The 23,422-nt window shown below is 38.4% G+C and overlaps 2 protein-coding genes, 1 long non-coding RNA gene and 1 pseudogene across 5 annotated transcripts; 3 read left to right on the plus strand and 1 right to left on the minus strand.

Annotated features, from left to right (window-relative positions):
- Positions 1 to 4,205: 4,205 nt before the first annotated feature.
- Positions 4,206 to 6,687, minus strand: LOC133736379 (flavanone 3-dioxygenase 2-like; annotated as a pseudogene).
- A 3,651-nt stretch (positions 6,688 to 10,338) lies between these two features.
- LOC133739823 (uncharacterized) lies at positions 10,339 to 13,180 on the plus strand. 2 transcript variants are annotated; one of them, XM_062167628.1, is made up of 5 exons: positions 10,346 to 10,832; positions 11,005 to 11,055; positions 11,614 to 11,747; positions 12,295 to 12,395; positions 12,515 to 13,180. In XM_062167628.1, the coding sequence occupies exons 1-5, from the start codon at positions 10,473 to 10,475 to the stop codon at positions 12,688 to 12,690; spliced, it is 822 nt and encodes a 273-aa protein (XP_062023612.1). In that variant the 5' UTR covers positions 10,346 to 10,472; the 3' UTR covers positions 12,691 to 13,180. The 2 variants fall into 2 exon arrangements, with proteins under 2 accessions (XP_062023613.1, XP_062023612.1); XM_062167629.1 differs by lacking the exons at positions 12,295 to 12,395; positions 12,515 to 13,180 and adding an exon at positions 12,072 to 12,276 and having other exon boundaries at positions 10,339 to 10,832.
- Positions 13,181 to 13,790: 610 nt separating this feature from the next.
- LOC133735236 (uncharacterized) lies at positions 13,791 to 16,200 on the plus strand. Of its 2 annotated transcripts, XR_009858850.1 has the most exons (4): positions 13,791 to 14,397; positions 14,731 to 14,943; positions 15,454 to 15,494; positions 15,894 to 16,200. It is a non-coding gene; the product is annotated as an uncharacterized LOC133735236 (long non-coding RNA). The 2 variants fall into 2 exon arrangements; XR_009858851.1 differs by lacking the exon at positions 15,454 to 15,494 and having other exon boundaries at positions 13,792 to 14,397.
- Positions 16,201 to 21,198: 4,998 nt separating this feature from the next.
- LOC133739991 (hyoscyamine 6-dioxygenase-like) lies at positions 21,199 to 22,866 on the plus strand. Its single transcript, XM_062167818.1, has 4 exons — positions 21,199 to 21,542; positions 21,644 to 21,894; positions 22,000 to 22,315; positions 22,410 to 22,866. The coding sequence occupies exons 1-4, from the start codon at positions 21,330 to 21,332 to the stop codon at positions 22,689 to 22,691; spliced, it is 1,062 nt and encodes a 353-aa protein (XP_062023802.1). The 5' UTR covers positions 21,199 to 21,329; the 3' UTR covers positions 22,692 to 22,866.
- The last annotated feature ends 556 nt before the right edge of the window (positions 22,867 to 23,422 follow it).

A 23,422-nucleotide genomic window follows, 5' to 3' on the forward strand; every position in this document is an offset into this window, starting at 1 on the left:
CTGCTGCGCAATCCGGGACACTCACCACCGTGGTCACCGCAGGAAGAGTGCCAAACTGCATCAGTATCAGATCCACACTCCCAATTTCAGATCACCTCCAACTCAACACCACCACCACCCCACCCATCCCCCCTGAACCAGATCGGGAATGAACCAACTATCACCCCCGATCTGGGGTTTCCCGTCCCCAGCCAGCCACCAGACCATCCAAGCCGGATCGATCCAGCCACTCCATCCAGTCCCGATGAGTCGCGCCCATTCCAATCCATCTGTCCATCCTCCGCCGGCCGAAAACCCCACGAACTCACAATGGTCAAAACCTAATACCTACTGACCAAAGATCGACGCCACTACTTGCCGAGAAACATAGACACTAGGCCTACCCGTCCGGCAACAACGTCCGTCGGACGCGTCGCCGGACGAGTGAGAAGAAATTTGAGAGAGACTCTTGCGGCTAGGGTTTTTTGATATATTCGATGCACTTCGTCCTCAGATCAAACTTAGTGTTGCTGATCAAACAACAACACGTTTCATAACATTATTCATGTTTTGGTGAGGAGAAAGGGGACGTCGACTGGTGGCTATGGAGGCTGCGATAGCGCTCTCGATGCTCTGTAGGGATAGAACATGCCTATATCTGTTGTACTCTTCAAGTATCGAAAAATAAATTTTACACCAGTCAATAAATCGCGTTGGCGCAGAGTTATATCTAGCTAACAGGTTCACAATAAATGAGATATCCAGTCTTATGCATTGTGCTAAGTACGATAATGCACCTAATGCACTTAGGTAGGACACTTATGCTTCTAACACATTTTCGTCATTATCGTTGGGAGAAAATGAATCCCTTTTAGGGTCAAGATTATGGACAACCGTGGGAGTGCTTATAGGCTTGACTTTATTAAAATGCTTAAGCGTCCATCGACATGATGCTCAAGTTACAAAAAAAAAAAAAAAAAAACCGTGTCTTCCCAAAATCCTTCATCTCAAAACTCGAATTTAAGGTGTTCAATGGTTTCTCTTAACTCATCAAGGGTTCCAATGATGTTCATGTCAACATAAACCGTGATAATAGCAAACTCGGAACTTGTCATGGATATGCGTGAGCATAGTTCATTATTGATATATTCCTTCCCAATCAAGTAGTCACTTAGACAGTTATACCACATCCGTCTGGGTTGTTTCAATCCATATAGTGAGCATTTCAACCTTATTGCAAACGCGCTCCGGGATCTAGAGCCACTTGATTTGGGTAACTGAAGTCCATCAAGAGCCTTCATGTATATTTTCGTATCAAGATCCCATAAAGAGCACAATCAAAAGCTACATGCTCAGTTTTTCAGAAACTACCAAACTGACAAAGTAGTGAAGCGTAATGACGTCCATTAAGGGAGAATATGTCTCCTCGTAGTTGATTCCAGGGCGTTGTGAGAAGCCTTGCGCCACGAGGCGAGTCTACAATTTCGTTTTTCTCATCATGCTTTCTAACGAAGACCCATTTATGTCAACAAGTTTTATGTTAGGTGGTATTGGTGCAAAAGGCCCAAATACCTTCCTCTTCGCTAGAGAATCCAATTCAACCTGGATCGTATCTTTCCATTTAGGCTAATTTTCTCTACGTTGACATTTCATTCATTAACTGAGTGTGGTTCGGTATCAACGGACTCAATAATCTCACGCAAAACGAAATGCCGAATACATCATTTATGATGATGAAGTTTCTATCCCACGTCTCATGTATACTAGTGTAGTTTTCATAGATCTCTATATTATTAGGAATAAGTTCTGACGTTGAGGCATCCCCCAACGATAACTACAATTTGGAACATTCTCATGAGATGGATTTTGCGTGTTGATGATCAAAGGATCGGGTTGTGCCAAAGTATTCTTCGAACCCACGGGATTCCCACGCTTTCTAGTTGGGGCCATGGCCTATAACGCCATAGTGCCACTCTATGGTGTTGACCATGCCTACCTCTATGTAGGGCGGCGTCACGTCCTCTCGTAGGGACGTCCATCTTTGTAGACACATTTGCAGCAGGTATGTGTGATCTCATTATTTTACTAGGGATCGAGAGATGAGACAGAGTAGGGACAGACCAGGATAATTCCTATCATTTATGTTGAACGTTTGACTTTCTTATCTCCCTCTAACGATGGGAAAACTGTCTCATCAAAGTGACAATCCGCAAAACGAGCGGTCAGGAGATCGCCTGTTAAGAGTTCCAAGTAGCGGACGATCGTTCATATATGCTCATTCGTCTTCGTAGACTCATGCATCTTGGTGCATAATGGTGACGCAATTGGCACATAAACCGTGCACTCAAATATGCATAAGTACGAGATGTCAGACTCATACCCAATCACTAGCTGTAACGTAGAGAAATGTTGAGTAGCGGTGGGTCGTAGACAAATTAGCATAGCTGCATGCAATATTGCATAACCCCAAGCGGAAAAGAGATTGATGCGCATTACCAATGTCCGGACTACTATCGTAGTCGTTTAATGGTGGCTTTTGCAAGGCCATTTTGGGTGTGTACATGGGAACTTGATACCCAAAATCAATCCCCAATGACATGCAATAATCATTGAAAGTCTTTGATGTAAACTCTCTAGCATTGTCAAGTCGAATTGACTTAATAGTATAATTCGGGTAGTGAGCCTGTAGCAGTATGATCTGTGCTAGGAGTTTAGCATAAACAGCATAACAGTGGACGATAGCATGACACGTGATCAGTGTGTATGCGCATCAACCAACACCATAAAGTATTTAAACGGCCCGCAAGTTAGATGAATCGATCCACAAAATCCACTCGGATTCTATATAAAAACGGATGAGAACTTTCGTATCCTTTGCATAGGACAGTCTCAATCCTAGTTTCTCTAAGGAATAGGCTTTGCAAAATAAGCGAGAGGCCTTATAAGCGATCAATTAGGATTTTGGTTGGACCGGGGCACTAGAAAAGGCGTTGGCAGCAAAATTAGAGTGAATGGCGTCATCAAGAGGGACGGCACCGGCCCCTTGCCAATGGGTTTAGGCGGCGGTGCCAGTTATGGTGGCGGTGGTCCTACATGGTCCGGGAACCAATTTTTGATTCTTGGTTCATTTTACTCGAAAGAAATGATGTCCGTGTGAAGTCTTTAATGTACGAATCATCACATTACGACCAGGAAGACATAACCTGTCGTGTCAAAGCCAATATGTGTCAGAATCCAAGAGATCTTCTCTTATGACTTTATTGAATTCAATGGTTCGAACAGTGGTAACATAAAGTTCCCTAGAGAGGCACATAAGTTTATCTGAGATGCGCATTTGTCTGTAATCGTTAGAGGTGATGCAACGTGTGTTCTGTTCTCACTATGCATTTCCTCAAATAAAAGCTCAGATGGAGTTGAAATGAATGAACTCAACATTTTATTAATATAGCCAACGAGTACATCAAAGTTTCTGAATCATCAAAATCTAATCCAAACAACTAGCTAATGCAAGACAATGCTTGTCACTTAAATTCTTTCTGTAACTCCAAATTAGACATGACCAGGAAAGGAGGAAGAGATGTCGGTGGAGCAAAACTCTCTTACGTACCGCTAATCTCAACTACTTCCTAGGCCTCAGGCCTACCTTGGGTGAGACTATTCAAAGAAAATTAAAACCAAAGGCATCTATTAAAACATATGGCAATTGCCTTATTACATCAAGGACTCCTTACATCAATCTTGAAAAACATGAAAGACTTAAATGAAATCGGTAGTCTCTTGATCCTGGCCTGATTTGAAGTCTTCAACCCTTAACTGGAGATCATCATCTTAATCTTCTTGTTCCACATTGTGAGCTTCTCTTGTTTCGCAATACACTTTGTAGGCGATGGCAATATTCTCAGAGGTTCTACAAATGTGCGCCCAATGACCGGATGCTACAAATGTACATTCTTAGACATTACTGAAAATTGACACTTTATGCCAAAAAAATGCTGCTCCAAACTTCATAATCCATACAATTGGAAGATCATGCACAAACCATCTGCATAATCCTATAACTCCAGACATATATATTCAACCAGTTCTACAATATTGCTACAAATAAAGTTAAACTAGTTGTTCTGTCTTTGCTTCCACATAAAGCAATAAGACATTATTCAAATACACAAGACTCGTGGGCTTTGTCCTCTTAACAGTTTGACACCATGATCATCGCTCATCAACAACTAAGTTTGGAGTTTAAAGGGCTCAAGTACAACTTCGGTATTGCCCTGATCCATTAAGTAGTTGGCAAGAAACTCTTTGAATTGGAAGCTCTTATAGACTTGGGGATTGCTTGCACTGATAAGAGTTGTTGCAGGTTGTATGTGGCAATCTTGGGAAGGCGCAATGAAATATGCACCAGATGTGCAAGCATTACTTGAATTCATCACTGCTCGATGTTCTGCACACTTCAGCTTCCCATTACTTATGATCTGCATGCATCCGAAGTAAACCAAAATTTGTTATTGTAAGGAGGAGTGATTGAAGTTTATAATTTTCAGCATGAAAAATGGTGTACCTGTAACTGATAGCCTATGTTAACCACTAGTCCATGCGAAAGAGGTTCCACACCAATCCATTCCCCATCCTTGAGAACTTGAAGGCCATTTACATCCCTTTGAAGTAAAATTGTGATGAGGTTTGGGTCACAATGTTTACTTAATCCTAATGTCAAACTTGGGTCTGGCTAAGGTGGATAGTGATTAACTGAGAGAATCGATTCTTGGCTGACTTCATCTTTGAAATACTCTGATCCAATCCCCAGTCCTTCACTGATGAACTCCAAAATGTTCAAAGCCACTTTCCTCACTTGGGTGGAACATTTGCCAACATACTTTCTGAAATGTTACAGATTTCTAGCTATTAGATGAATGCCAAGTTACTATATTCAATAACATAATGTGATGTAGCCGGTATTTAATCGGTTGTTGAGGCCAAAGTGGAATGGATTTCTCTAAAGCATGACAAGGGTGTCAGAGGGCATCGCGCCAAAGATGAACATCTTCCCTATCATTATTTGCACTGCATGTGAAGAGCCTGCAGAGTTTGCTGGGGTCATTAGAACAAGTGCACCGCATCAGGCAAATGGCAAAGGCAAAAGGAGAGGTTTTGCCTCCTAATTATGCACTATTCATTGATTTTGCCTTTGCCTTTCATTTTTTTGGTGCACCCCTATAAGGAAAGACTTTCATCTGCTGCAGAGTGCATTTTTTCTTCTCAGTTTTGCCCTTGCTTCTGCTTCTCTTTCTTCTTCCCCTTCTTCTCTGTTTCTGTCTTCTTCTCTGTAGCAAGGTCAAAAGTGGGAAGAGAAAAAGTTGGCAGATAAAATAAAGTGTTTCATATGCTTTAATTACATAGGCCCCACTGGATTGGTCGACCAGATCAAGAGGCAAAAGCTTCCAGTGTGCTTGGTCGATCAGGCTTTTAATTGGGCAATAACCCATGCGGTGTATGGATTTTATTTGATTTTGGGCTGATTAAGAGGCAAGACCATGCCAGTTGCGGTGCATTTGCTAGAGTAAAGGCTTGCCTTGTCCTCTGGAGGCAACTCAAAAAACTCATTGTGTCATTCAACAAATTTTCAGATATGCCATGTTTGATCACCTACAGATAATTGATAGCTACAAGAAGTACTACTTCCTTGCTAATGTTAAATCAGTAGAAGACTTATCTATCCAAAAGTAAGAAGCAGTGAAGAATGAAGATATGGTTTAAGAGCCGAATATTTTTATTCTCCACTATTCTTTGCTCATGTTCTATTTTTAATTCCCTAGTATTTTTACAATTATGGTTGTTATGACTTTCTCTATTTTGTAAGACTCGATGATGAATTTCTTGGTTCAATAAAATGTAACTTAATCTTTTTTGTTGTGGAATCTTATTTATCTTTTTAATATTATTTTTATTCAAAAAGAATTCTTGAAAATATAATTTTTATTCCAAATCCTCGGAAATACTATTGTCAAAAATGATTAGTTTTGACAAATGTTATTGGTCAATAATAGTAAAATGTTTTAGTCAGAAATAATTATTCTGACGAAGTAGTCATCATAAATATGTTGTCGGAAATACAAGATGTCGTCGTTTACATAATGCATTTTCGACGGCATTAAAATATTTTTGACGGAATATTTTGACGGAAAAATTAATCTTTCCGACCACCACCGACGGCAAAATGCGGTCGAAAATGCTTGTTATTCCAACGACTGGTCGGTAATAGAGTATTTATGACGAGAATATTCCCGACCACCACCGACGGAGATTTTTTGTCGGAAATACGTATTTTCAACCAAAAAATGTCTTTTCCGACCGAATTCAGCTATCAGAAATGATGTTTCCTATTGTAGTGAGAGTTCATACATAACAAAGAATTGGATGATGATATAAGATTATAAGCATAGAGTAAGTGCAAGCAAGAAGAGCGAGATTTTGAAGCCAGCCTTAGTAACCTGAAAAAATCCAAACTCTTGGCCAGCCTCAAGTATTTGCTGAACCATACGAGTTCGATCATGACCTTCTGCTCCACCACCACCTAAATCAATCACAGGAATATTGTTGGATGAATGAGGGAAGAGTGCTAAGCTTCCCCGGTCTTCTATTGGGTGGGAATATGTATGTCTCCGGCAAGGGTTGAACATTGTACCAGCTAGAAACTAGCTTCTCCATTGCTTTAATTACTTGATTGTGATCAATCTGATCTCACGATGAACATTGACGAGAAACTAGTTCATTAGAAAGGCTTTGGAATTAATAAAGAACATATCTGTTTCTCTCTAATAATGGATTATTCTGCTCAAAGTCTTGCAGATATTTAAAGTAACAGTATAAATTAACAAACTGAGGAATGTGTCCAGGAAAAATGCTCAATTACCCCATATGTCTGTCAGATTGATGCCAGTTGAAGCATTGACCAAGTTTTAGATTGGCAACCATTATAAACAAAACTATATATGATCTGGTAAATAATGAACAATGGCATAAAGAGTGAATCAATTGCAGAAGATGAATGATATCGACCGGATTGAATATTATTACATATAAACCAGTGGTTGCTGCAACAGAATTTATTTGTGGGATCGAGATGAAGAAGCTTTCATATAAGCTCTAATTAAAACAAACTGAATTGCGAAGGATGGCAAATTCAAACTCAAAGCTTACAGCTTGCTTCTAGTTTATAGACAGACCAAGCTAGCTCCAATTCTCCACCATTTCTTGTATTACAGGACTAAAAAAACGTTAATATGGATTAATCATTTGTAAACTAATTAGAAAAATATGAATAAACATGAACTTATTAAAATGACTGTTCTACTATAAAAGAATCCATGATAATGACCCTTAACCACTAAATACTACGTACAGAAAAATGCAAGCACAAATCGTCTGCATAATCCTTGAGCTAAAGGCATTGAACTAGTTTAACAATATTAATAAACATCAATTTCATCTAGTTGTTCTGTCTTTCTTCCACATTGATAAAAAAAGGCATTCATATGTCTTAATGCACAAGACTGTTGGATTATTCCTTCTTAACAGTTAACAACATTAGGATCAACAGTTAATTAAGCTTGGAGCTTACATGTACGGTTCCAGAACGTACAACTTCGGTTTTGCCCTGCTTCGTAGATAGTTGACAAAGAACTCTTTGTATTGGAACCGTACGTAGAGTTAGGGATTGCTTGCATTAATAAGAGCTGTTGCAGGTTCTATAAGGCAATCATGGGAATGGAAAATGCAGCAGAAGTACGAGCAGTACTTGATGTTCAGCACATTTCAGGTTCCCACTAGTAGTCAGCACTTTGCCTAAGTTCGCTGTGAAATTTTCGAAATAAATGTTAATCAAAATATATTGTGATGTACCTGTGACTGATAGCATTTGTTAACCAAAATTCCATGTGGAAGAGTCTGCATAACTATCCAATTCCCATCCTTGAGGACTTGGAGGCCATTTACACCCCCTTGAAGTAAAATGGTTATGAGGTTAATTTGGGTCACTGTTCTTAGATAAGGGTAATGTCAAACTTGATCTTCTGCTCCACCTCCACCTAGACCAATCACTGGAATGTGTTTCCATAGAGGAACTGGAAGCTTCCGCCTCGATCGCTTCTGGTGGGAATATGTAACGACTCTCATCCCGGGTTCGAACATTGAAACAGCTCGAAATAAGCTTCTTCATTGTCTGCTTCAATGTGATCAGTTTGTTTACTAGGCTTACTAAGTTACTATAGCGCTTTGAAGTTTCGAATCCCAAGCTACATGAGCTTACCACATCTTTGAGCAATTGGTGTAATCACAGTTGAGCTCGGTTTTTTTTTTTTTTTTTTTTGGTTTTTGTCCATTTACTCAATTCTAGGGATTTTTTTTCCAAGTCCCCAGTAAGTTTTTTTTTTAATTCTCCCTTACCCAAAACACTCGAAGGAAGTCTTCCCTAGTAGCACATTAAGTTTTTATTTATTTATTTATTTGTTTTGTTTTTAGACTATTTTACCCTCACCCATTTGTAACATAGTGAAGAGAGAGAAACTATAGAAAACTTCGCCGGAGTCTGGTCACCGGCTGCCGAAATCTGTCACCGACCGCCGCCCACTGGACTTTTCTGAAAAACCTCGCCAGAGGTCCCCAAAGAGGTCGTCGAAGTTCTTATAGGTGGCCGGAAAGGTTTATTGCCCCTAAATAGACCTTTATTGGCCCCCTGTGAACCTCTATTGTGCCCGCGCAATGTACGTTTGTTGCCCCCACCCCCCCCCCCCCCTAATAGAACTTTCGATCGCCGGAATGAGAACTAATCTTCCTAAAATTTAGACAAATAAAACTTTGATTAAAGAAAAAAAAAAAAAGATTACATCAATTCAAAACGTCTATTGCCCCCTAATAGACCTTTAGCAGACTTCTATTGCCCCCCAATAGAAATTTTTTTTTTCATTTTTCTTTCCTTCGGGGCCTTCTACCCCATTTTACCAAAAAAAAAATAATTGATTTGGGCACCCACATCTTCACTTTTCTTTGCCGGTTGTTGTTTTGGGGCAAAAACGGCGTTGTTGTTAGAGCAAGAGCTTCGAACTCAGAGAGAGAGAGAGAGCACCGGCTGAGAACCCGAACCCTTCTTCCTCTTTATCGACCGCGAATCCTCCAATTCCAATTTCGATTCACTCTTTGCGACAATGACACTTTGATGTCTCCGATCAGCAAGGCCCGAATGAACCCCCCGCTCACCGATTTGAGCTCGGAGCGAACACCCTCAGATCGGTGATTGTCGGATCGAACTCAAACCGGCGATTGTAGTTGGTGTTGTCGTAGCTGCTGGAAGCCACGCTGAGGGACCACGAGACCTTGGATGGCGTGCTAGAAACAACGCCGGGCTCTGTCTCGTCGTCGTCACCCCTCTCGCTGGGACCAGTGATCTGTACGTACGGGGAGGGGGAGGGGGAGGGGGAGGGAGAGAGAGAGAGAGAGAGTGCAGATCGGAGGAATGAGTCTCTGATGTAATTGTTTATTTTGACTGAGGATAAAATTGTATTTTTACGTTAAATTAGGTTAGTGGGAATAAAAAACTGTTGTTGGGGTAAGTAGGATAATTTTGGCTAATTTTAGTGCCCGTACATCACAGAGTACCAAAGAACGACACTTGCTAATCCAAAACAAAAAGTAAGGTAAGCAGGCAATTCCATACAAGCAACTAGTTGAGCTCGGTTTATGCAAACTAGATACACATTTTGTTAGATGCTTGGCAAACTAAGAAACATCTTTGTATGTGTCTACTTTTTTTTTTTTTTTGATTGAATCTTGCAGTATCCCAAAACTTTCAACTAAAGACTAATCTGCAGTTGGGAGATTTTGTCAGAATGCTTCTTCCCCTAGCGGCAAACAATAACTTCGTGGATTGAACACAAATTGAGGGGTTCCCAAGCTGAACACTCAACCACTAGGCCGCACGTTATTTTGTAGCATTGTATTATAATATTTTAGTTTAGGTTTCGATAACTTGTTTTCTTGGTTATTGGCTTACTGCTTGGGGAGGTTTTGATTTAGTCCAATCCTTATTGTTTCATAATCTTTGATAAATGCAAGTATCACTCGTGGGACACTTTGAGAAAACCCCGGGAACTTACAAAATTCTTTTTGTGTTTAGAAGTACTGAAATAGATGTATATGATTCGAAAAATCTAATTAATCCAATAAGAGAATTATAATAGTATGTACGAAGTTTTTCAGTTAAGCAAAACAAAGTCAATGCACTGGAAATTCTAATCTTAAACCTAATCAAATGTTTAGATTTCAATATAAATATCTATAATTTGGCTATGATATAACATGCACCTTTTTCTAAACCAAATTAGTAAGTTCGTTAGAGGAGTACTATAAACGGTCCCCTCCAGACTTGGGTTTATCCGAAATGGCGGCTCCTCAAAGTCTGAAACTTTAGCACCTAAATCAGTAAATTTGGTGCCAAAATGAAATCTTTACACCTCTCCGCCCAATTTCGTGCCCTAAATCCCAATCGCACTTGTTCTTCTTCTTCTTCTTCTTCTTCGATCACTCTCCTCCGACCCTGCAAATTCAACTCTGTTTCCCTCGCCTCACCTCCCAAGCCCTCCCGCTTAATCACGCTTTGCGCTTCCAATTCCGACAAGCCGTCGTCGGAATCGGCGGCGGTGGAGTCCATCAGGGAAGGGTTTCTTCAGTTTCAGAACGACCCGTCGCAGAGTCAGTGGAATGTGGAAGTCGGAAGCCCTAACGTTCCGGGTCCGTCCGTGGCGAAATTGAGCTTGGGCGACCAGGCTTTCTTTCTCATGGCCTTCATCGCCTGCACGGTATGACCTCAATTAATCATCTTTTCTGTCTCTACAATTTGTTTTTTTTTAGTTATTTAATTTGGATCGATTTGTAAATGTTTCAATTCGATGATAGCTATAAAGATTTTATTTTTATGTGAAATAAGCTAATTTTGTTGATATGAGCATGAATTGAATTCCTTGTGTGCAGACTTCGGTGGCATTTACGAGCCTTGTAATTGCAGCTGTCCCGGCGATATGTGTAAGTGGTCTGCCTGGCTTAAATTCACAGTTCAATTTGAATGAAACGTATTAAGTAAGTGTTTTAGAGAAGAAGTAAGAGTTTTATGGAGTTCTGATTTCAGCATAGGATTTCCTGTTTTTGGTTAGGACCATAAACCTGAATCGATTCTATTCAGTTTATGCATGTCTTTGTAGTGTTTGCTCATATTTTCACTATTGATTGTCTCATTCACTGCTTGATAATAGTAAGTGGTTATTTTGAAGACTTTGAGTGCTGTTAAAGAGTTTCTGAGTTGTAAGAAGGTTGATTGTCTGCTGGCATATCATGTCATCATTTTAGTGACCTTTGGTTCACTATAAGCTTTCCTTTAGCTGGGCAGGATTCCAAGAAAGCTAGATCTGTAATACTAGACAAGGTTATTATTTTACAAAGCATCATTGGTTTTTCTCCAAAATTAGAACCTTAATGCTCGACAATGTTATTATTCTGGATTCCTTTCTTTGGTTTAACTGTCATGTTTAGAGATTGTCCATGTTGTGTCTCCATTATGCCTCTTTTTTCTTGTCTGTACTGTAGGCAATGGGGAGAGCTGCAACATCTCTTTCAAAGCTGGCAGATACAGCTCGTCAAGAACTCCCTAGTACTATGGCTGCCATTAGGCTCTCAGGCATGGAAATAAGTGATCTCACACTGGAACTGAATGACCTAAGGTGTTCATTTTATCTTACTTCCTGATTAGCTATATGTTGTACATTGGTTAGTTGATCGGCCCTTGAACCTTTTAGCATTACTTAAAGCCCTCTTTATCATGCAAGTCATTCTCTTCCTATGGACCACCCAACAATTTGTAGTTTTATAAGTCCTAACTCCAATATGAATCTTCAATGGATGACTTTACTTGTCATGCATTCAATATGCAATGAGATTTTTTAAGGGGGAGATCATTGAGTCTAATCTGTTTTTGTTTTTTCCTTTTTCTTCTTGTCTTCTAAAGTGTTTATTGTAAATGGTGATCAAGTGTAATTCTCCCACAGATATACTACATCAGGTTTTACTGGAGGAACTACTTCAAAAGGCAATTGGTCATCAATCATATCTGTTATAATCTCTAATTCATTTTTGAGTATTGTTATATGTTTCATGATGTCCCTTAGGGGACATCCGATAAATTTGGAACAATATATATGCTTCATGTCATCTTACTAGCTTTTTTCATAGTTGGATGGTATTTCATGATATTTTCCGATTTGACCACAGCCAAGAGATAGCTGATGGGGTCAACAAATCCACTCAAGCTGTTCAAGCAGCAGAAGCTGGGATTCGGCAGTTTGGCTCACTCGCTCGGCAGCAAACGATGTGTATGTTATAAGCTCCATCTTTGTGACCCCTGGATAGAAATTATATGCTGCTGTTTTCCTTATTGCAGGCTCTCCATTGATTTTCCTTGACTTCTAAACTACTAGATTTCATGATGCAGCAATGATTCAAGAGAGGGCAAACCTGCCAGTAATCTCTTTGCAACCTGCCGTAATTGGAGCAGCAAAGAAGACCTCTCATGCTGTTGGCCAAGTGACTAAGAAGTTCATGAATATAATCTCTCAAAGGGACTCAGAGGATGAGGATGACATTGGAATTGATAGGGTGGAAATTTGAGTTTGCTGTACTTACAAGCAGCAACTATATTTTTGGGAACTCTCTGCACAGACTTGTATGTACTGCAATATTTCAACTTGAGGTGGATATGAACTCTTTGCAGAAACGTGTGAAAATCGCTTGCTACCAAAAAGGTTATGCACTTTGTACAGCTTGTAGAGCATGGGGGCAGACCTTAATTATTGTTAAGTGGAAAGGTAAGCAGTCAAGGTACGTTGTTTCCATAGAAGTCCCCTTTGATCCCGTTGCAGTGGCAGTCCGCTTGTCTGTATTAAAGCTGTCAAAGTTGTAAGAAGTTTCCTAAGCTCCTATTGCCATGGTGGTTCGTTTCTTATGTAAGATCCTATGTTACCCTTCTGAACTAAGGTTGCTGTTAGAATGTTGATGGAACTTCATATGGATAAACTTGAGGCCTTTATACAATTACAAGGCTATTGAAATCAGAACTCGGGAATCATATGAAATCGAAGTGAAATTATAAGGGCGTAAATGCGTAAGGCATTGCCTTAGATTTGCAACTTTGATAATGACCAACATTCTTGTATAGGAACTAGGAAGAACGACAATATGCTGCGTGTCATCTCTAGTCTAAAGCAACCTCTAAAATGGTCTCTGTGTTTTTTTTTTCCTGAATTTAATCAAATTAGGTTATTACGATGTTATAAGTTTCATTTCAAAATGCAGTTGACTTTAGCAGAAAGAGATATGATTGGCCGGTGGGAGTTGGCTTGTTATAAACCGTTCACATGCATCAACGGCTTGCTTAGAATAGACAAAGAAAGCTGCACCTGGCTTTTGTTTATGAACTAGACTAAAGCTTAGTTTGGCATTGCTTTTGGAGCTGCTTTTGGGGTTGCTTCAGCTTTTGGACTTAAGATATGGTGTTTGGTAAACTCTCTAGAAGCTGCTTTTGGTCCAAATAGATTCTCCCAGAAGCTGAAAGTGAGAAGCAACCAAGTGCTAGCTTTTGAAAGTTGCTTCTCTGGAAAACACGGAGTGAACAGTGCTTCTTTAATGAAATTTATCAAATTCCCGATTTTGTCCTCATCATTTTCTAAAATTTACACTGAACCCAGTCATTTTTCTTCATCTGTATTCTGTGCGAGGCAAAACCATCGCACTCTCCTCCTCCTCCTCCCCCTCCCTTCGCCGTCAAATACTTGAGCATGATTCATACTCATCGGAAGAAATCGAGAGAGGGCGCTGACATTTTTTCCCTCTCAGTCTCTCTCTTCGACCGTCGAGGCTTCGACGACCCTCGCTCTCATCGACGGTAACTCGGTGACGGACTGCAGTCGAATAGTTGATCGATCTGTCTGGGTTTTTACTTTCTGGGTTTTCAATCAATCTCTCAAGTGTTCGAATAGCCTCGAACTCTTGGTTGCTCTCTTCCTCAAGCAGCAAAGCAGAAATTCTTGGTTGCTTTCCGGTTCGATTTCTGAGTTATGGAATTGATCAAGTTGTTTTGGACGTTAGTTACTGATTGAAATTGAATTGTATTGTATATTTATATTGCATCTGTTTTGAAATTTGGCATCAGTTTTGCCAGTTTTGATGGGAATTGAATTGCATCTGTCTTGGTATTTGGATGGAAATTGAAATTGTATCTGATATGAAATTGTTTAGGTGGAGGTGGAAACAAATTGGTGATTTCCCAAAGGGGGTTCTGGAAAGCATTGTGGGGATTAAACTCATTAAAGCATCCAAGTAAAGTGAAAATCTTTATGTGGAGAGAATGTTGCAACTGTTGCTAAAGATTGTTGGCTTTTCATGGAAGCATATTTATGATTGTAGATTTGTAATTGACAATTACAATATTGTTATTCAGAACGTTTTGAATCACAGTTTGTTTTGTTTGTTTGTTTTGATGCTTGTTTCATATTATAGCAGATTAATTGGAATTGCAAAGTTGTGGCATTCCAAGCTTTGGGTTTTCTAATGATGGATGAATTAGTTTGGGAAGGACACTCTAATTAAGGTTCTTGGTAATCATGCAGCTTTGGACCAAAATTGTGATTTTAGTTTGGTTTTGATATACAGGGGATCACAGGAGCCACAAGCTCAGCCACGTCCCGAGGATGCTCCAGCACAGCAGTCCTATTATCCTCACTCTGTTAACTCCCCGAGCTCTTCTCGTCCTTTAACTCCGAGTTGAACCTCTTCTTCTTCCAATTTGAGTTCTAGGGGTAACTCCCCGTCACCTGTTTCTCCCACTGAAGTTGCTGGTGTTATTGCTTCTTTGAAGGACAAAAGGTAGGGATCCTGGTGCTACAGATATCTATTGATTGTATATAAATAATGGTTTACTCATAGCACAGTTTTTTTAATTCCATGATCCTCATTATTCACCGTCTATTAAGTTCATGTTTCTAGGTTGGTGTATATCTACTTGTTGCTTCTTGTGCATCAGATTAGATAATCTGCAAATGCTTGTTCAGTCCTTTTGTTGCCATCCCTTACTGCTTGTTCTGGGGTAGTTGTAAGTTTTGTTTGAACTGGTTCATGACTTGAAATTGAGAACATACCTCAGAAGGTTTTGATAGACCGAAGAATGTTGAAAAGTAGTTGATGACTAATAGATGAATTGATACTGATCAGGATGAAAAGATGAGCTAATTTGTTCTCTCGTCATCAAGCTTTGTTCCTAGTGTTGAATCTTTCTCTGTAGATGAATAAACTTAAGTAAAGTACTTTCTTTTTCCTTAGTAAGCCCCCGGCCTTTTTCTTTTTTTAATATTGTTTCTACTTGTTATTCTTTTGCAGCGAGACCTATCAGTACTATGATTTGTCTTTCTGCCTTCCAGGTTAGCCTTTAGGACCGTAGTGACATTCTTTTTACGCAATAATTATGGAAGAAGCAATTGAAACCTGATATAGTTATTCAATGGAAGTTGGCTGCTAAGCTATCATATGCATACTTAAGATGCCAGTTCAAAACAGTAAGTTTGGTAGTTGAGTAATACCGACTGTATTAAAACTATCAACTTGTATTATCTCAATATTGAATGCTGATCTTAACAAAAACTTGGTGTCGAAAAGTTAAACAACAAATAATCAAGTTTTGTTGTTTTTAACTTTGGTTTTGTTCATAAGCTATTGCACATTAGCTTCCCAATCAGAATGTTTGATTAGTATTTACTTCTAGGATGATTTTATTTTCAAATATTTATACGAGTTGTCATGTTGACCATCATGACTTGCAGATCCAGTAATTCAAAAGAAAGAATCCATTGGGGAAGTTTTTTGTGTGGTGATCGTTTGACCAACAACTTATATCAGTTGAATTTCCGGCAGAACAAAAATGAGGAGAGACTGTGCCAGAAGAAGCTTAGAGTTTCTGAAGTTCGGAAGTTCAGGGATGCTATCCTTATTTTGTGTAATAGTAAAACATAATATGCATATTGAAGAGTTTAAAGTAAATCTTTTATTCGGTCCAACCAAGGGTACAAGAATAATACATGAGAAATATAGTTACATAATCAAAAAACAAAATTATGTATTTTAGTAGCATATCTTAGCATGTATGCCTATTTTGGTAATTATACCCAGCCAAAGCACTTTTGCCTTGCAACTTACCAAACACCTACAAATTGTTTTTCGTTCTCACAGCACTTTTAAAAACAGTTTACCAAACACCTCAGCTGCTTCTTCTCACAGCAAGTTCGGAAGTGTTTCCTCTCACAGCAAGTTCGGAAGTGCTTCCTCTCACAGCACAGCAATCCCAAACTAAGCCTAAAGTTGATGTGAAATTTACTTTTATTAGTAGTGGACTTATTATTATTGTACTCTTAAGATGATAATGTATGTTATTCCCTATGATATGTCATGTTGGTGTTTTCAAATGAGCCCCCAGGTATTTCAATTTTAGGGGAGCTGGTAGAAATGAACTGTGAGGTGGTCGAGGACTCAGGTCTGGCGCCAGCAGCTAGATATTTGCATATGAAAATAATCATATTTTTGGGACTTTGGCCCCAAAATAAACCCAAAAAAGAAATGAAAATTAATACTTGTGAATTCGTCTGACTTAGGGTTGAGATTAGGAATGGGATGGGCAAACGGGATATAGAGCCCATCCCTGCACCTACGTAAAAACAAATCGGGAATTTCACAATTTCACTACTTAATTCTTCACACCCTCGTATAACAAATCGGGAAATCTTTCCCCCTGCCCCGCGCCCATCTGGTACCCTTGCAATGTCTAAGTCTAGAAGTTTTCCTAGCTGGAACAGAAAACAATTTGGCATGTGAATCTCGAAAATTAACTCTGATTTTCCGTTGTTTTTAATATGTTTGGAGCTTCATGCCTTTATATATGGTCAAACTAGGAAAAACCAACTCCTTGGCACAGTTGACATAAAAACCGGTGTTGAGTCTTGGTTTGCGAGATTTGAAAACAGAGAATTTTGGGGTGACGATTAACTGCAATGGATGATAAATTTTAAATCTCCTCGCCCCACATCTGCAATGTACATGAGCAAGTCCCACACCCCCATCCCCGTCCCCGCAACGTGTTTGCAAGGTTTGAAGAATACCGATCATCAAGAGCTTCTATCACGTCTATAAAACAGAGCTGCACTAAGCAAGGACGATATGCCTTTATAACACAAATTCAATTAGCTAGAATGCGCAAAGTGATGTAGGACGAGCATGTGCCTGGTTTAGCCGGAAAATTAGAAAAATAAAGAAGCGGCGTGGAATCAAGAAGAGTGATTGGAAAATAGGTAATTCACGCATAATGAGGTTACTAGCCGCTGCAATATCCAAGAAAATTTGGTTTTGGACTTTTCAGGTTTCTCGTGCGAAAAGTCAGATATTAATTGTGAATCAGATTGGGATAAACTTTTGGCCAGAATGTCCGTTTGAGACGCATGATACATTTCCAGAATGGGAACGACGAGATCTTCAAGAATCACTTTGGTGAGCCCTAACAGATTTAGGCCAAAATATGTCGTTTTAATAATCCGATTCGGGATTTAATATTTTTACGTTTGTCTTACATTTGTTTTAGGATTCTTTTTATTTTATGTTTTTAATTTCCTTTTTAATTTGGATTCTTTAGGATTTCTTGTTAGACTATAATTTAGGGTTTTGGATGCCTATATAAGCACCATTATGCCTTGTACTAGAATCAGTTTATCACATCAAATTTAATAAAAATTAGAGATTTTTCTCTCTTTCTCTGGTGGATTCCATAACTATATCTTTTAGGGTTTATCGCTTGAAAACCCAGGTTACTTCCGACTGCGTCAGGTGGCATCAGAGCAGGTCTTTCCTGTCTCTCTTATTTACCTCGATTATCCATGGGTGACGAATGTACTACCGCAGTTACAAGAGCGGATTTGGATGCCCTTACCGCTCAAAATGATTGCACAGATGGCAGCCACGAACGCTCAAATGGCAGAATTTTGTGGGTTGTTGGAAGGAAGGAACAACAACACCAACGGTAACGGAGGCGGGGAAGGACAACGTGCTAGGGCTCCACACGGTGGTGGAGGTGATGTTGATCATGATTCCCAAGATCTCATAACCAAGGCTGATATTCCTTACTTTTCTGGTCACATGAGCGTGGAGGATTTTCTAGATTGGCAGGTTGAAGTGGATAGATTCTTTGAGATCATGGAGGTTCCAAAACACAAGCAGGCTAAGACGGTTTCTCGGAAGCTAAAGAAGGATGCTACTTATTGGTGGGATCAGTTGCAGAGTTCTCGTCAGAGGCAAGGAAAGGAGCGTGTTCGGACATGGCGGAAGATATGAAAGGTCTTCTTAGCGAAAATTTTTTGCCTAGAGATACAAGAATTACCCTCCTACGGTTTTTGAGAAGAAGTTACGGTCCAAAGAGTTTTCTTTGCCCGTTGAGATTAATAGTTTATCTGAAGAAAAGCCAGAAGAATTTCTAATGGAAGAAGCTCCACAAGAAATTATCCATGATAACCAAGAAGAGTTTAAAGATGAAATTGTTCATGTAGACATGGTTATTAATAATGAAGAAGTCTTGGAGCCTGAAATAAATCATTCAGAACCAGATATCATTCAAGAATGCAACCTTGAGAGCCAAGAAGAATCTACTACGGTTGCCTATGAAAGCCAAAATGCATATGACAGACTCATCCATGGTGTTGGGTTCATGATTGTGCCATCAGAATTTGCAGAGGATCAGGCCAATAGCTCACAAGTTCAATTGTCTAATTTTTTCTCGGGTCTTTTGTCTATCTATTCTTGTCCTTTATTCAAGAGGAACTCGAGGGCGAGTTCTTTCATAGTGGAGGAGAATGATGTAGGACGAGCATGGGCCTGATTTAGCCGGAAAACTAGAAAAATAAAGAAGCGGAGTGGAATTAAGAAGAGTGATTGGAAAATAGGTAATTCACGCATAATGAGGTTACTAGCCGCTGCAATATCCAAGAAAATTTGGTTTTGGACTTTTCAGGTTTCTCATGCGAAAAGTCAGATATTAATTGTGAATCAGATTGAGATCAACTTTTGGTCAGAATGTCCGTTTGAGACGCATGATACATTTCCAGAATGGGAACGACGAGATCTTCAAGACTCACTTTAGTGAGCCCTAACAGATTTAGGCCAAAATATGTCGTTTTAACAGATTAAGACTCACTTTAGTGAGAAAAGTTTGGTTCTCAGAAGAATCTGTCGTCATTGACATACAGCTACAAGCAAAGCATGCAATTGACGATCTGCCAAAGTTGAAAAATTGCAGTATTAAATTGTATATAGGGAAGCTGGCATCTTATTATAGGCTTTGAGGTTCCAGGTCAATTGGTGCATATATATTTTAATTTTTAAGGACCAACTTATATACAGTACATGTTTGTTGAGAATAAATTTTTTTTTTTTTTGAGAAGAATTTGAGAGAGGGAATATGAATAAATTGCATCAATTTTTGCCAGTATATTCCTCTAGCCTGTTGAAAATGCTAGCTAGCACTACTAGAATTAGTAGAATATATGCCCCGAGTTGCTTTCTATATGCTTCAAACTAATTTCCTTAAATGGTTAAATATTGCAATTGATGATGATGGATTATAGGTTCAGATCTCCCTATAATCGATGATCATATTCTTGATTGATTGGTTGATTGATAATGATAATTATCTAACTTGTAACCAAGGATAGTATTTGTGCCTTCAAACTAATGTTAGAGAAACCATCGGTACGGTTTTTAGTGTAGGTAAAACTCATTTTTATATACAATTAATGGGTCTTATTTGTATTTGAAATACACAATGTGGTCTTTAAATACCATTGTCAGGTAGCGGGTAGGTATGTAAGACCATCTTGGCATGAGTTTTCATCATCTTATATAATTAAGCTAAGGGTGAGGCTATTGCCACCCTATAATTTTCTTTGTTCACCCTACTTGCTCAGTACAGTACCCTACATTTTAATTTCAATTATTAGATTTACTTATCCAATCCATTTCTCTTTCTAGGAATATCCTCCATCATATGACATATCAAATTAAAAAAGAAATTTTGTTTAACGAAAATTTCTCATTTAATTTATATCAATTAAAAAGACGTCCTAAATTATATTAAAGTTTCCTAATAAAATAATAATTTGATTTACTTCCATTTTTTTATTTTTTCCATTCAATTTCAATGTTCGTTTATTTCAATCCATATTAAAAAATTAGTAAGTGCTACTATGAGCAATGAAAAAAAGATTGATTTTTTTTTTCGTGTTTTAAATTTTTTACTTTCGGTGTTTATAAAGGTATTATAAAGATTTTGATGAAGTTAACATTAGTGGTTTTGTGAATTGAATAATGAATTAACGATGAGGACGCAGCAAAAAGATAAAAAAGAAAATTGTAATAAATTGAATTTTGGATGGAGAAGATGAAGATTAATGTTATCAGAAGAGAAATTAAGTAGTTTTGTATTTAATTAGTTATGTATTTAGTTTTCCTTAAAGATTTAAATTTTAGAAAATTAGTGTACTTATTAGTTATTTTGCATTTGGGTAATATAGTCTTTCAATAATTCAAATATTTGTAGGGTGAACAAAGAAAATGGTAGGATGGCAATAGCCGCACCCTTAAGCCAATTCTTGAGGGAATGGTTAAATTTTTGAACTACCATATACGCCCTCACATAATATAGATATTAATAAACAAATTATTTCTATATGAGGATAAGATAGTCAACAGACTATATCATATTTGAAAAAATTGCAATACCTCCCTTGAAAAAAGGAGAAGCTTCCCCAAAATCAGGAGAGAAAATTGCTGTAACTATTTAATTTAAAAAATAAAAATCAATTGACATGTGCGGAGCACATGTTAAGGGGCTAGTTGAAATTAATTAAAAAAAAAAAATGTGGTATGTAAATGTAATATATTCTTATTTTTCCAAAGTCTTTAACTAACAACATCATGTCATATAGTAAATAGTTTATAACATTCAATCTCGAAATTTTTAATTAATATTTTAATTATTATACATTGGCTAAAAGAATTGCAACTTGGTCATTCTTAATGTTAATAACTTGTTGATGCATGTGAAATATGGCAGATGGCTTGCTATAAAAGGCAAGTTGGTGAGATCAGATGTTGTGCATGTTTGCTTTAGTTAACCATTTGGAGTACAACTACATTGAAACAACCATTCTGTTTCAAAGATTGACATGGAGAGGATTTTGGATCAGAAGCTTGTTTCAAGCTGGTTTGACGTTCATCAATCCGTGCCCGAAACATATGTTTTCCCACCCGAAAAACGACCCGGCAAGCTCAACGTTCCCCTATGCAAAAGCATTCCAGTAGTTGATCTCGGGAGCCATGATCGCCGTGACACCATTCAGCAGATTTTCAAAGCCAGCCAAGACTTCGGCTTTTTCCAGGTAATTCAAATTCATCACCTTCAGCGTCAGTTCTGTACTTTTTATATGATCTTCATGGCATATCAACAAGATATGCTAAACAAAAATTACACGATCATCAGGTTATCAACCATGGAGTTTCGAATAAGTTAATCGATGATACAATGAGTGTTTTCAAGGAGTTCCATGAAATGCCCTCCAAAGACAAGGCAAGAGAATGCTCCAAGGATCCAAGTCGAGACTGCAAGCTCTACACAAGCAGTGAAAACTACGCAAATGAAGAAGTTCACTACTGGAGAGATGCATTGACTCACCCTGGTCATACTTCAGAAAAATACCTGCAATATTGGCCTCAAAAACCAACTCAGTACCGGTAAGTACATAACGAGATTATTGCTTACTAATCTTAATGAGAACATGAACTGAATCATGTGATTGATCGATGATACGCTTGATTTTGTGATGTACGTCTTTGCAGAGATGTTGTGAAGCGGTATTTGGAGGAGGCGAGGAACTTGGGTGCTGTGATTCTGGAGCTGCTTGCTGAAGGGTTGGGACTTAGCGCTGAGTTCTTCAATGGTGGGCTTAGTGATAGTCCGATGCTGTTGTCGAATCATTATCCGCCGTGTCCGGATCCTAGCTTAACCTTGGGGTTAACCAAACACCGGGATCCTACCCTCATAACCATTTTGCTTCAAGATACAGAAGGGCTTCAAGTTTTCAAAGATGGGAATTGGATTGGGGTTGAGCCTGTTTCTACAGCTTTTGTGGTCAACATAGGCTATGTACTCCAGGTTGGTATATAAGTATATAACTTAACCCGATTATTCGATCTTTGTACTAAATTGCCTATGAGTAATTAACTTAATCTGCATGGATTAATTGTAGATTATCAGCAACTCAGAGTTTAAAGGTGCAGAACACAGAGTGGTGACTAATTCAAGAGTCGCAAGGACAACCATTGCTTACTTGATTTATCCTTCTAATGAGAACCTTATAGAACCTGCAAAAGCTCTATGCAACCAAAATCCGCCACTCTACCGATCGTTGACATTCAAGGAGTTCCTTAAAAACTTTAAGGCAAACTTTAAATCTAAAATCGACAGTACTGAATTCAGTACTGTCGATTTCGAAGCAGTGTTGCAGACTATAAGCCTCTCAGGTAGCTAGTGTTGTAATAGGAACTTTTATGACTAGGTGATCCTTGCAAAATGAATTAAACTTGAAAAGTTTATACAGGAAACATATATTTACAGTTTCACTTTCACATCGTTGAGACGTTGTTTTTTTTTTTTTTTTTTTTTTGAGAATATTGAGACGTTGTTATCATATTTGTAAGTTGTAACGGGAAAAAAAAAAAGTTGATATCATATTTGCTTTTAATCTCTTCTACAAACTAAGGATATGCAGAAAGCCAGAAATCAAATTATTACACACAAAAGTGTGCAGCTGTTCATACTGCATACAGAGATACACATCCCACCATGCTGACTTTCCACAGAAAAAAAGAAAGAAAAGAAAATCAAAGAATAATATATTCAATAGAAGGCCATTATTATAGAAAGGCCATCAACTATAATTATTGGTTACAACTTATAAAAAGCAACTTATTTTGAGCTAATCAAGCTAATCATTATAAAAATCTAATTGCTGTGCAGATAAGGACACGGGGAATCAATTACACAACCAGATAGAGAAAGAATTGGATTTAAAATGGTCGTAGACATGATAGTCTTGAATTTAAAAGAAAGAACAACATATCTGCTGCTTTGCCTACTTGATTAATACATATAGAGGATTGAATGCATTAATCAGATTTCAGAGACTTGAGAATTATTTAATATGATAAATAACGCAGGGGTCGAAAATTCAAACAATGAGGTTCAGTGCTATAGCCTAGC

This window comes from Rosa rugosa, chromosome 3 (genome assembly GCF_958449725.1).
Source record: "Rosa rugosa chromosome 3, drRosRugo1.1, whole genome shotgun sequence".
Lineage (NCBI taxonomy): Eukaryota > Viridiplantae > Streptophyta > Magnoliopsida > Rosales > Rosaceae > Rosa > Rosa rugosa.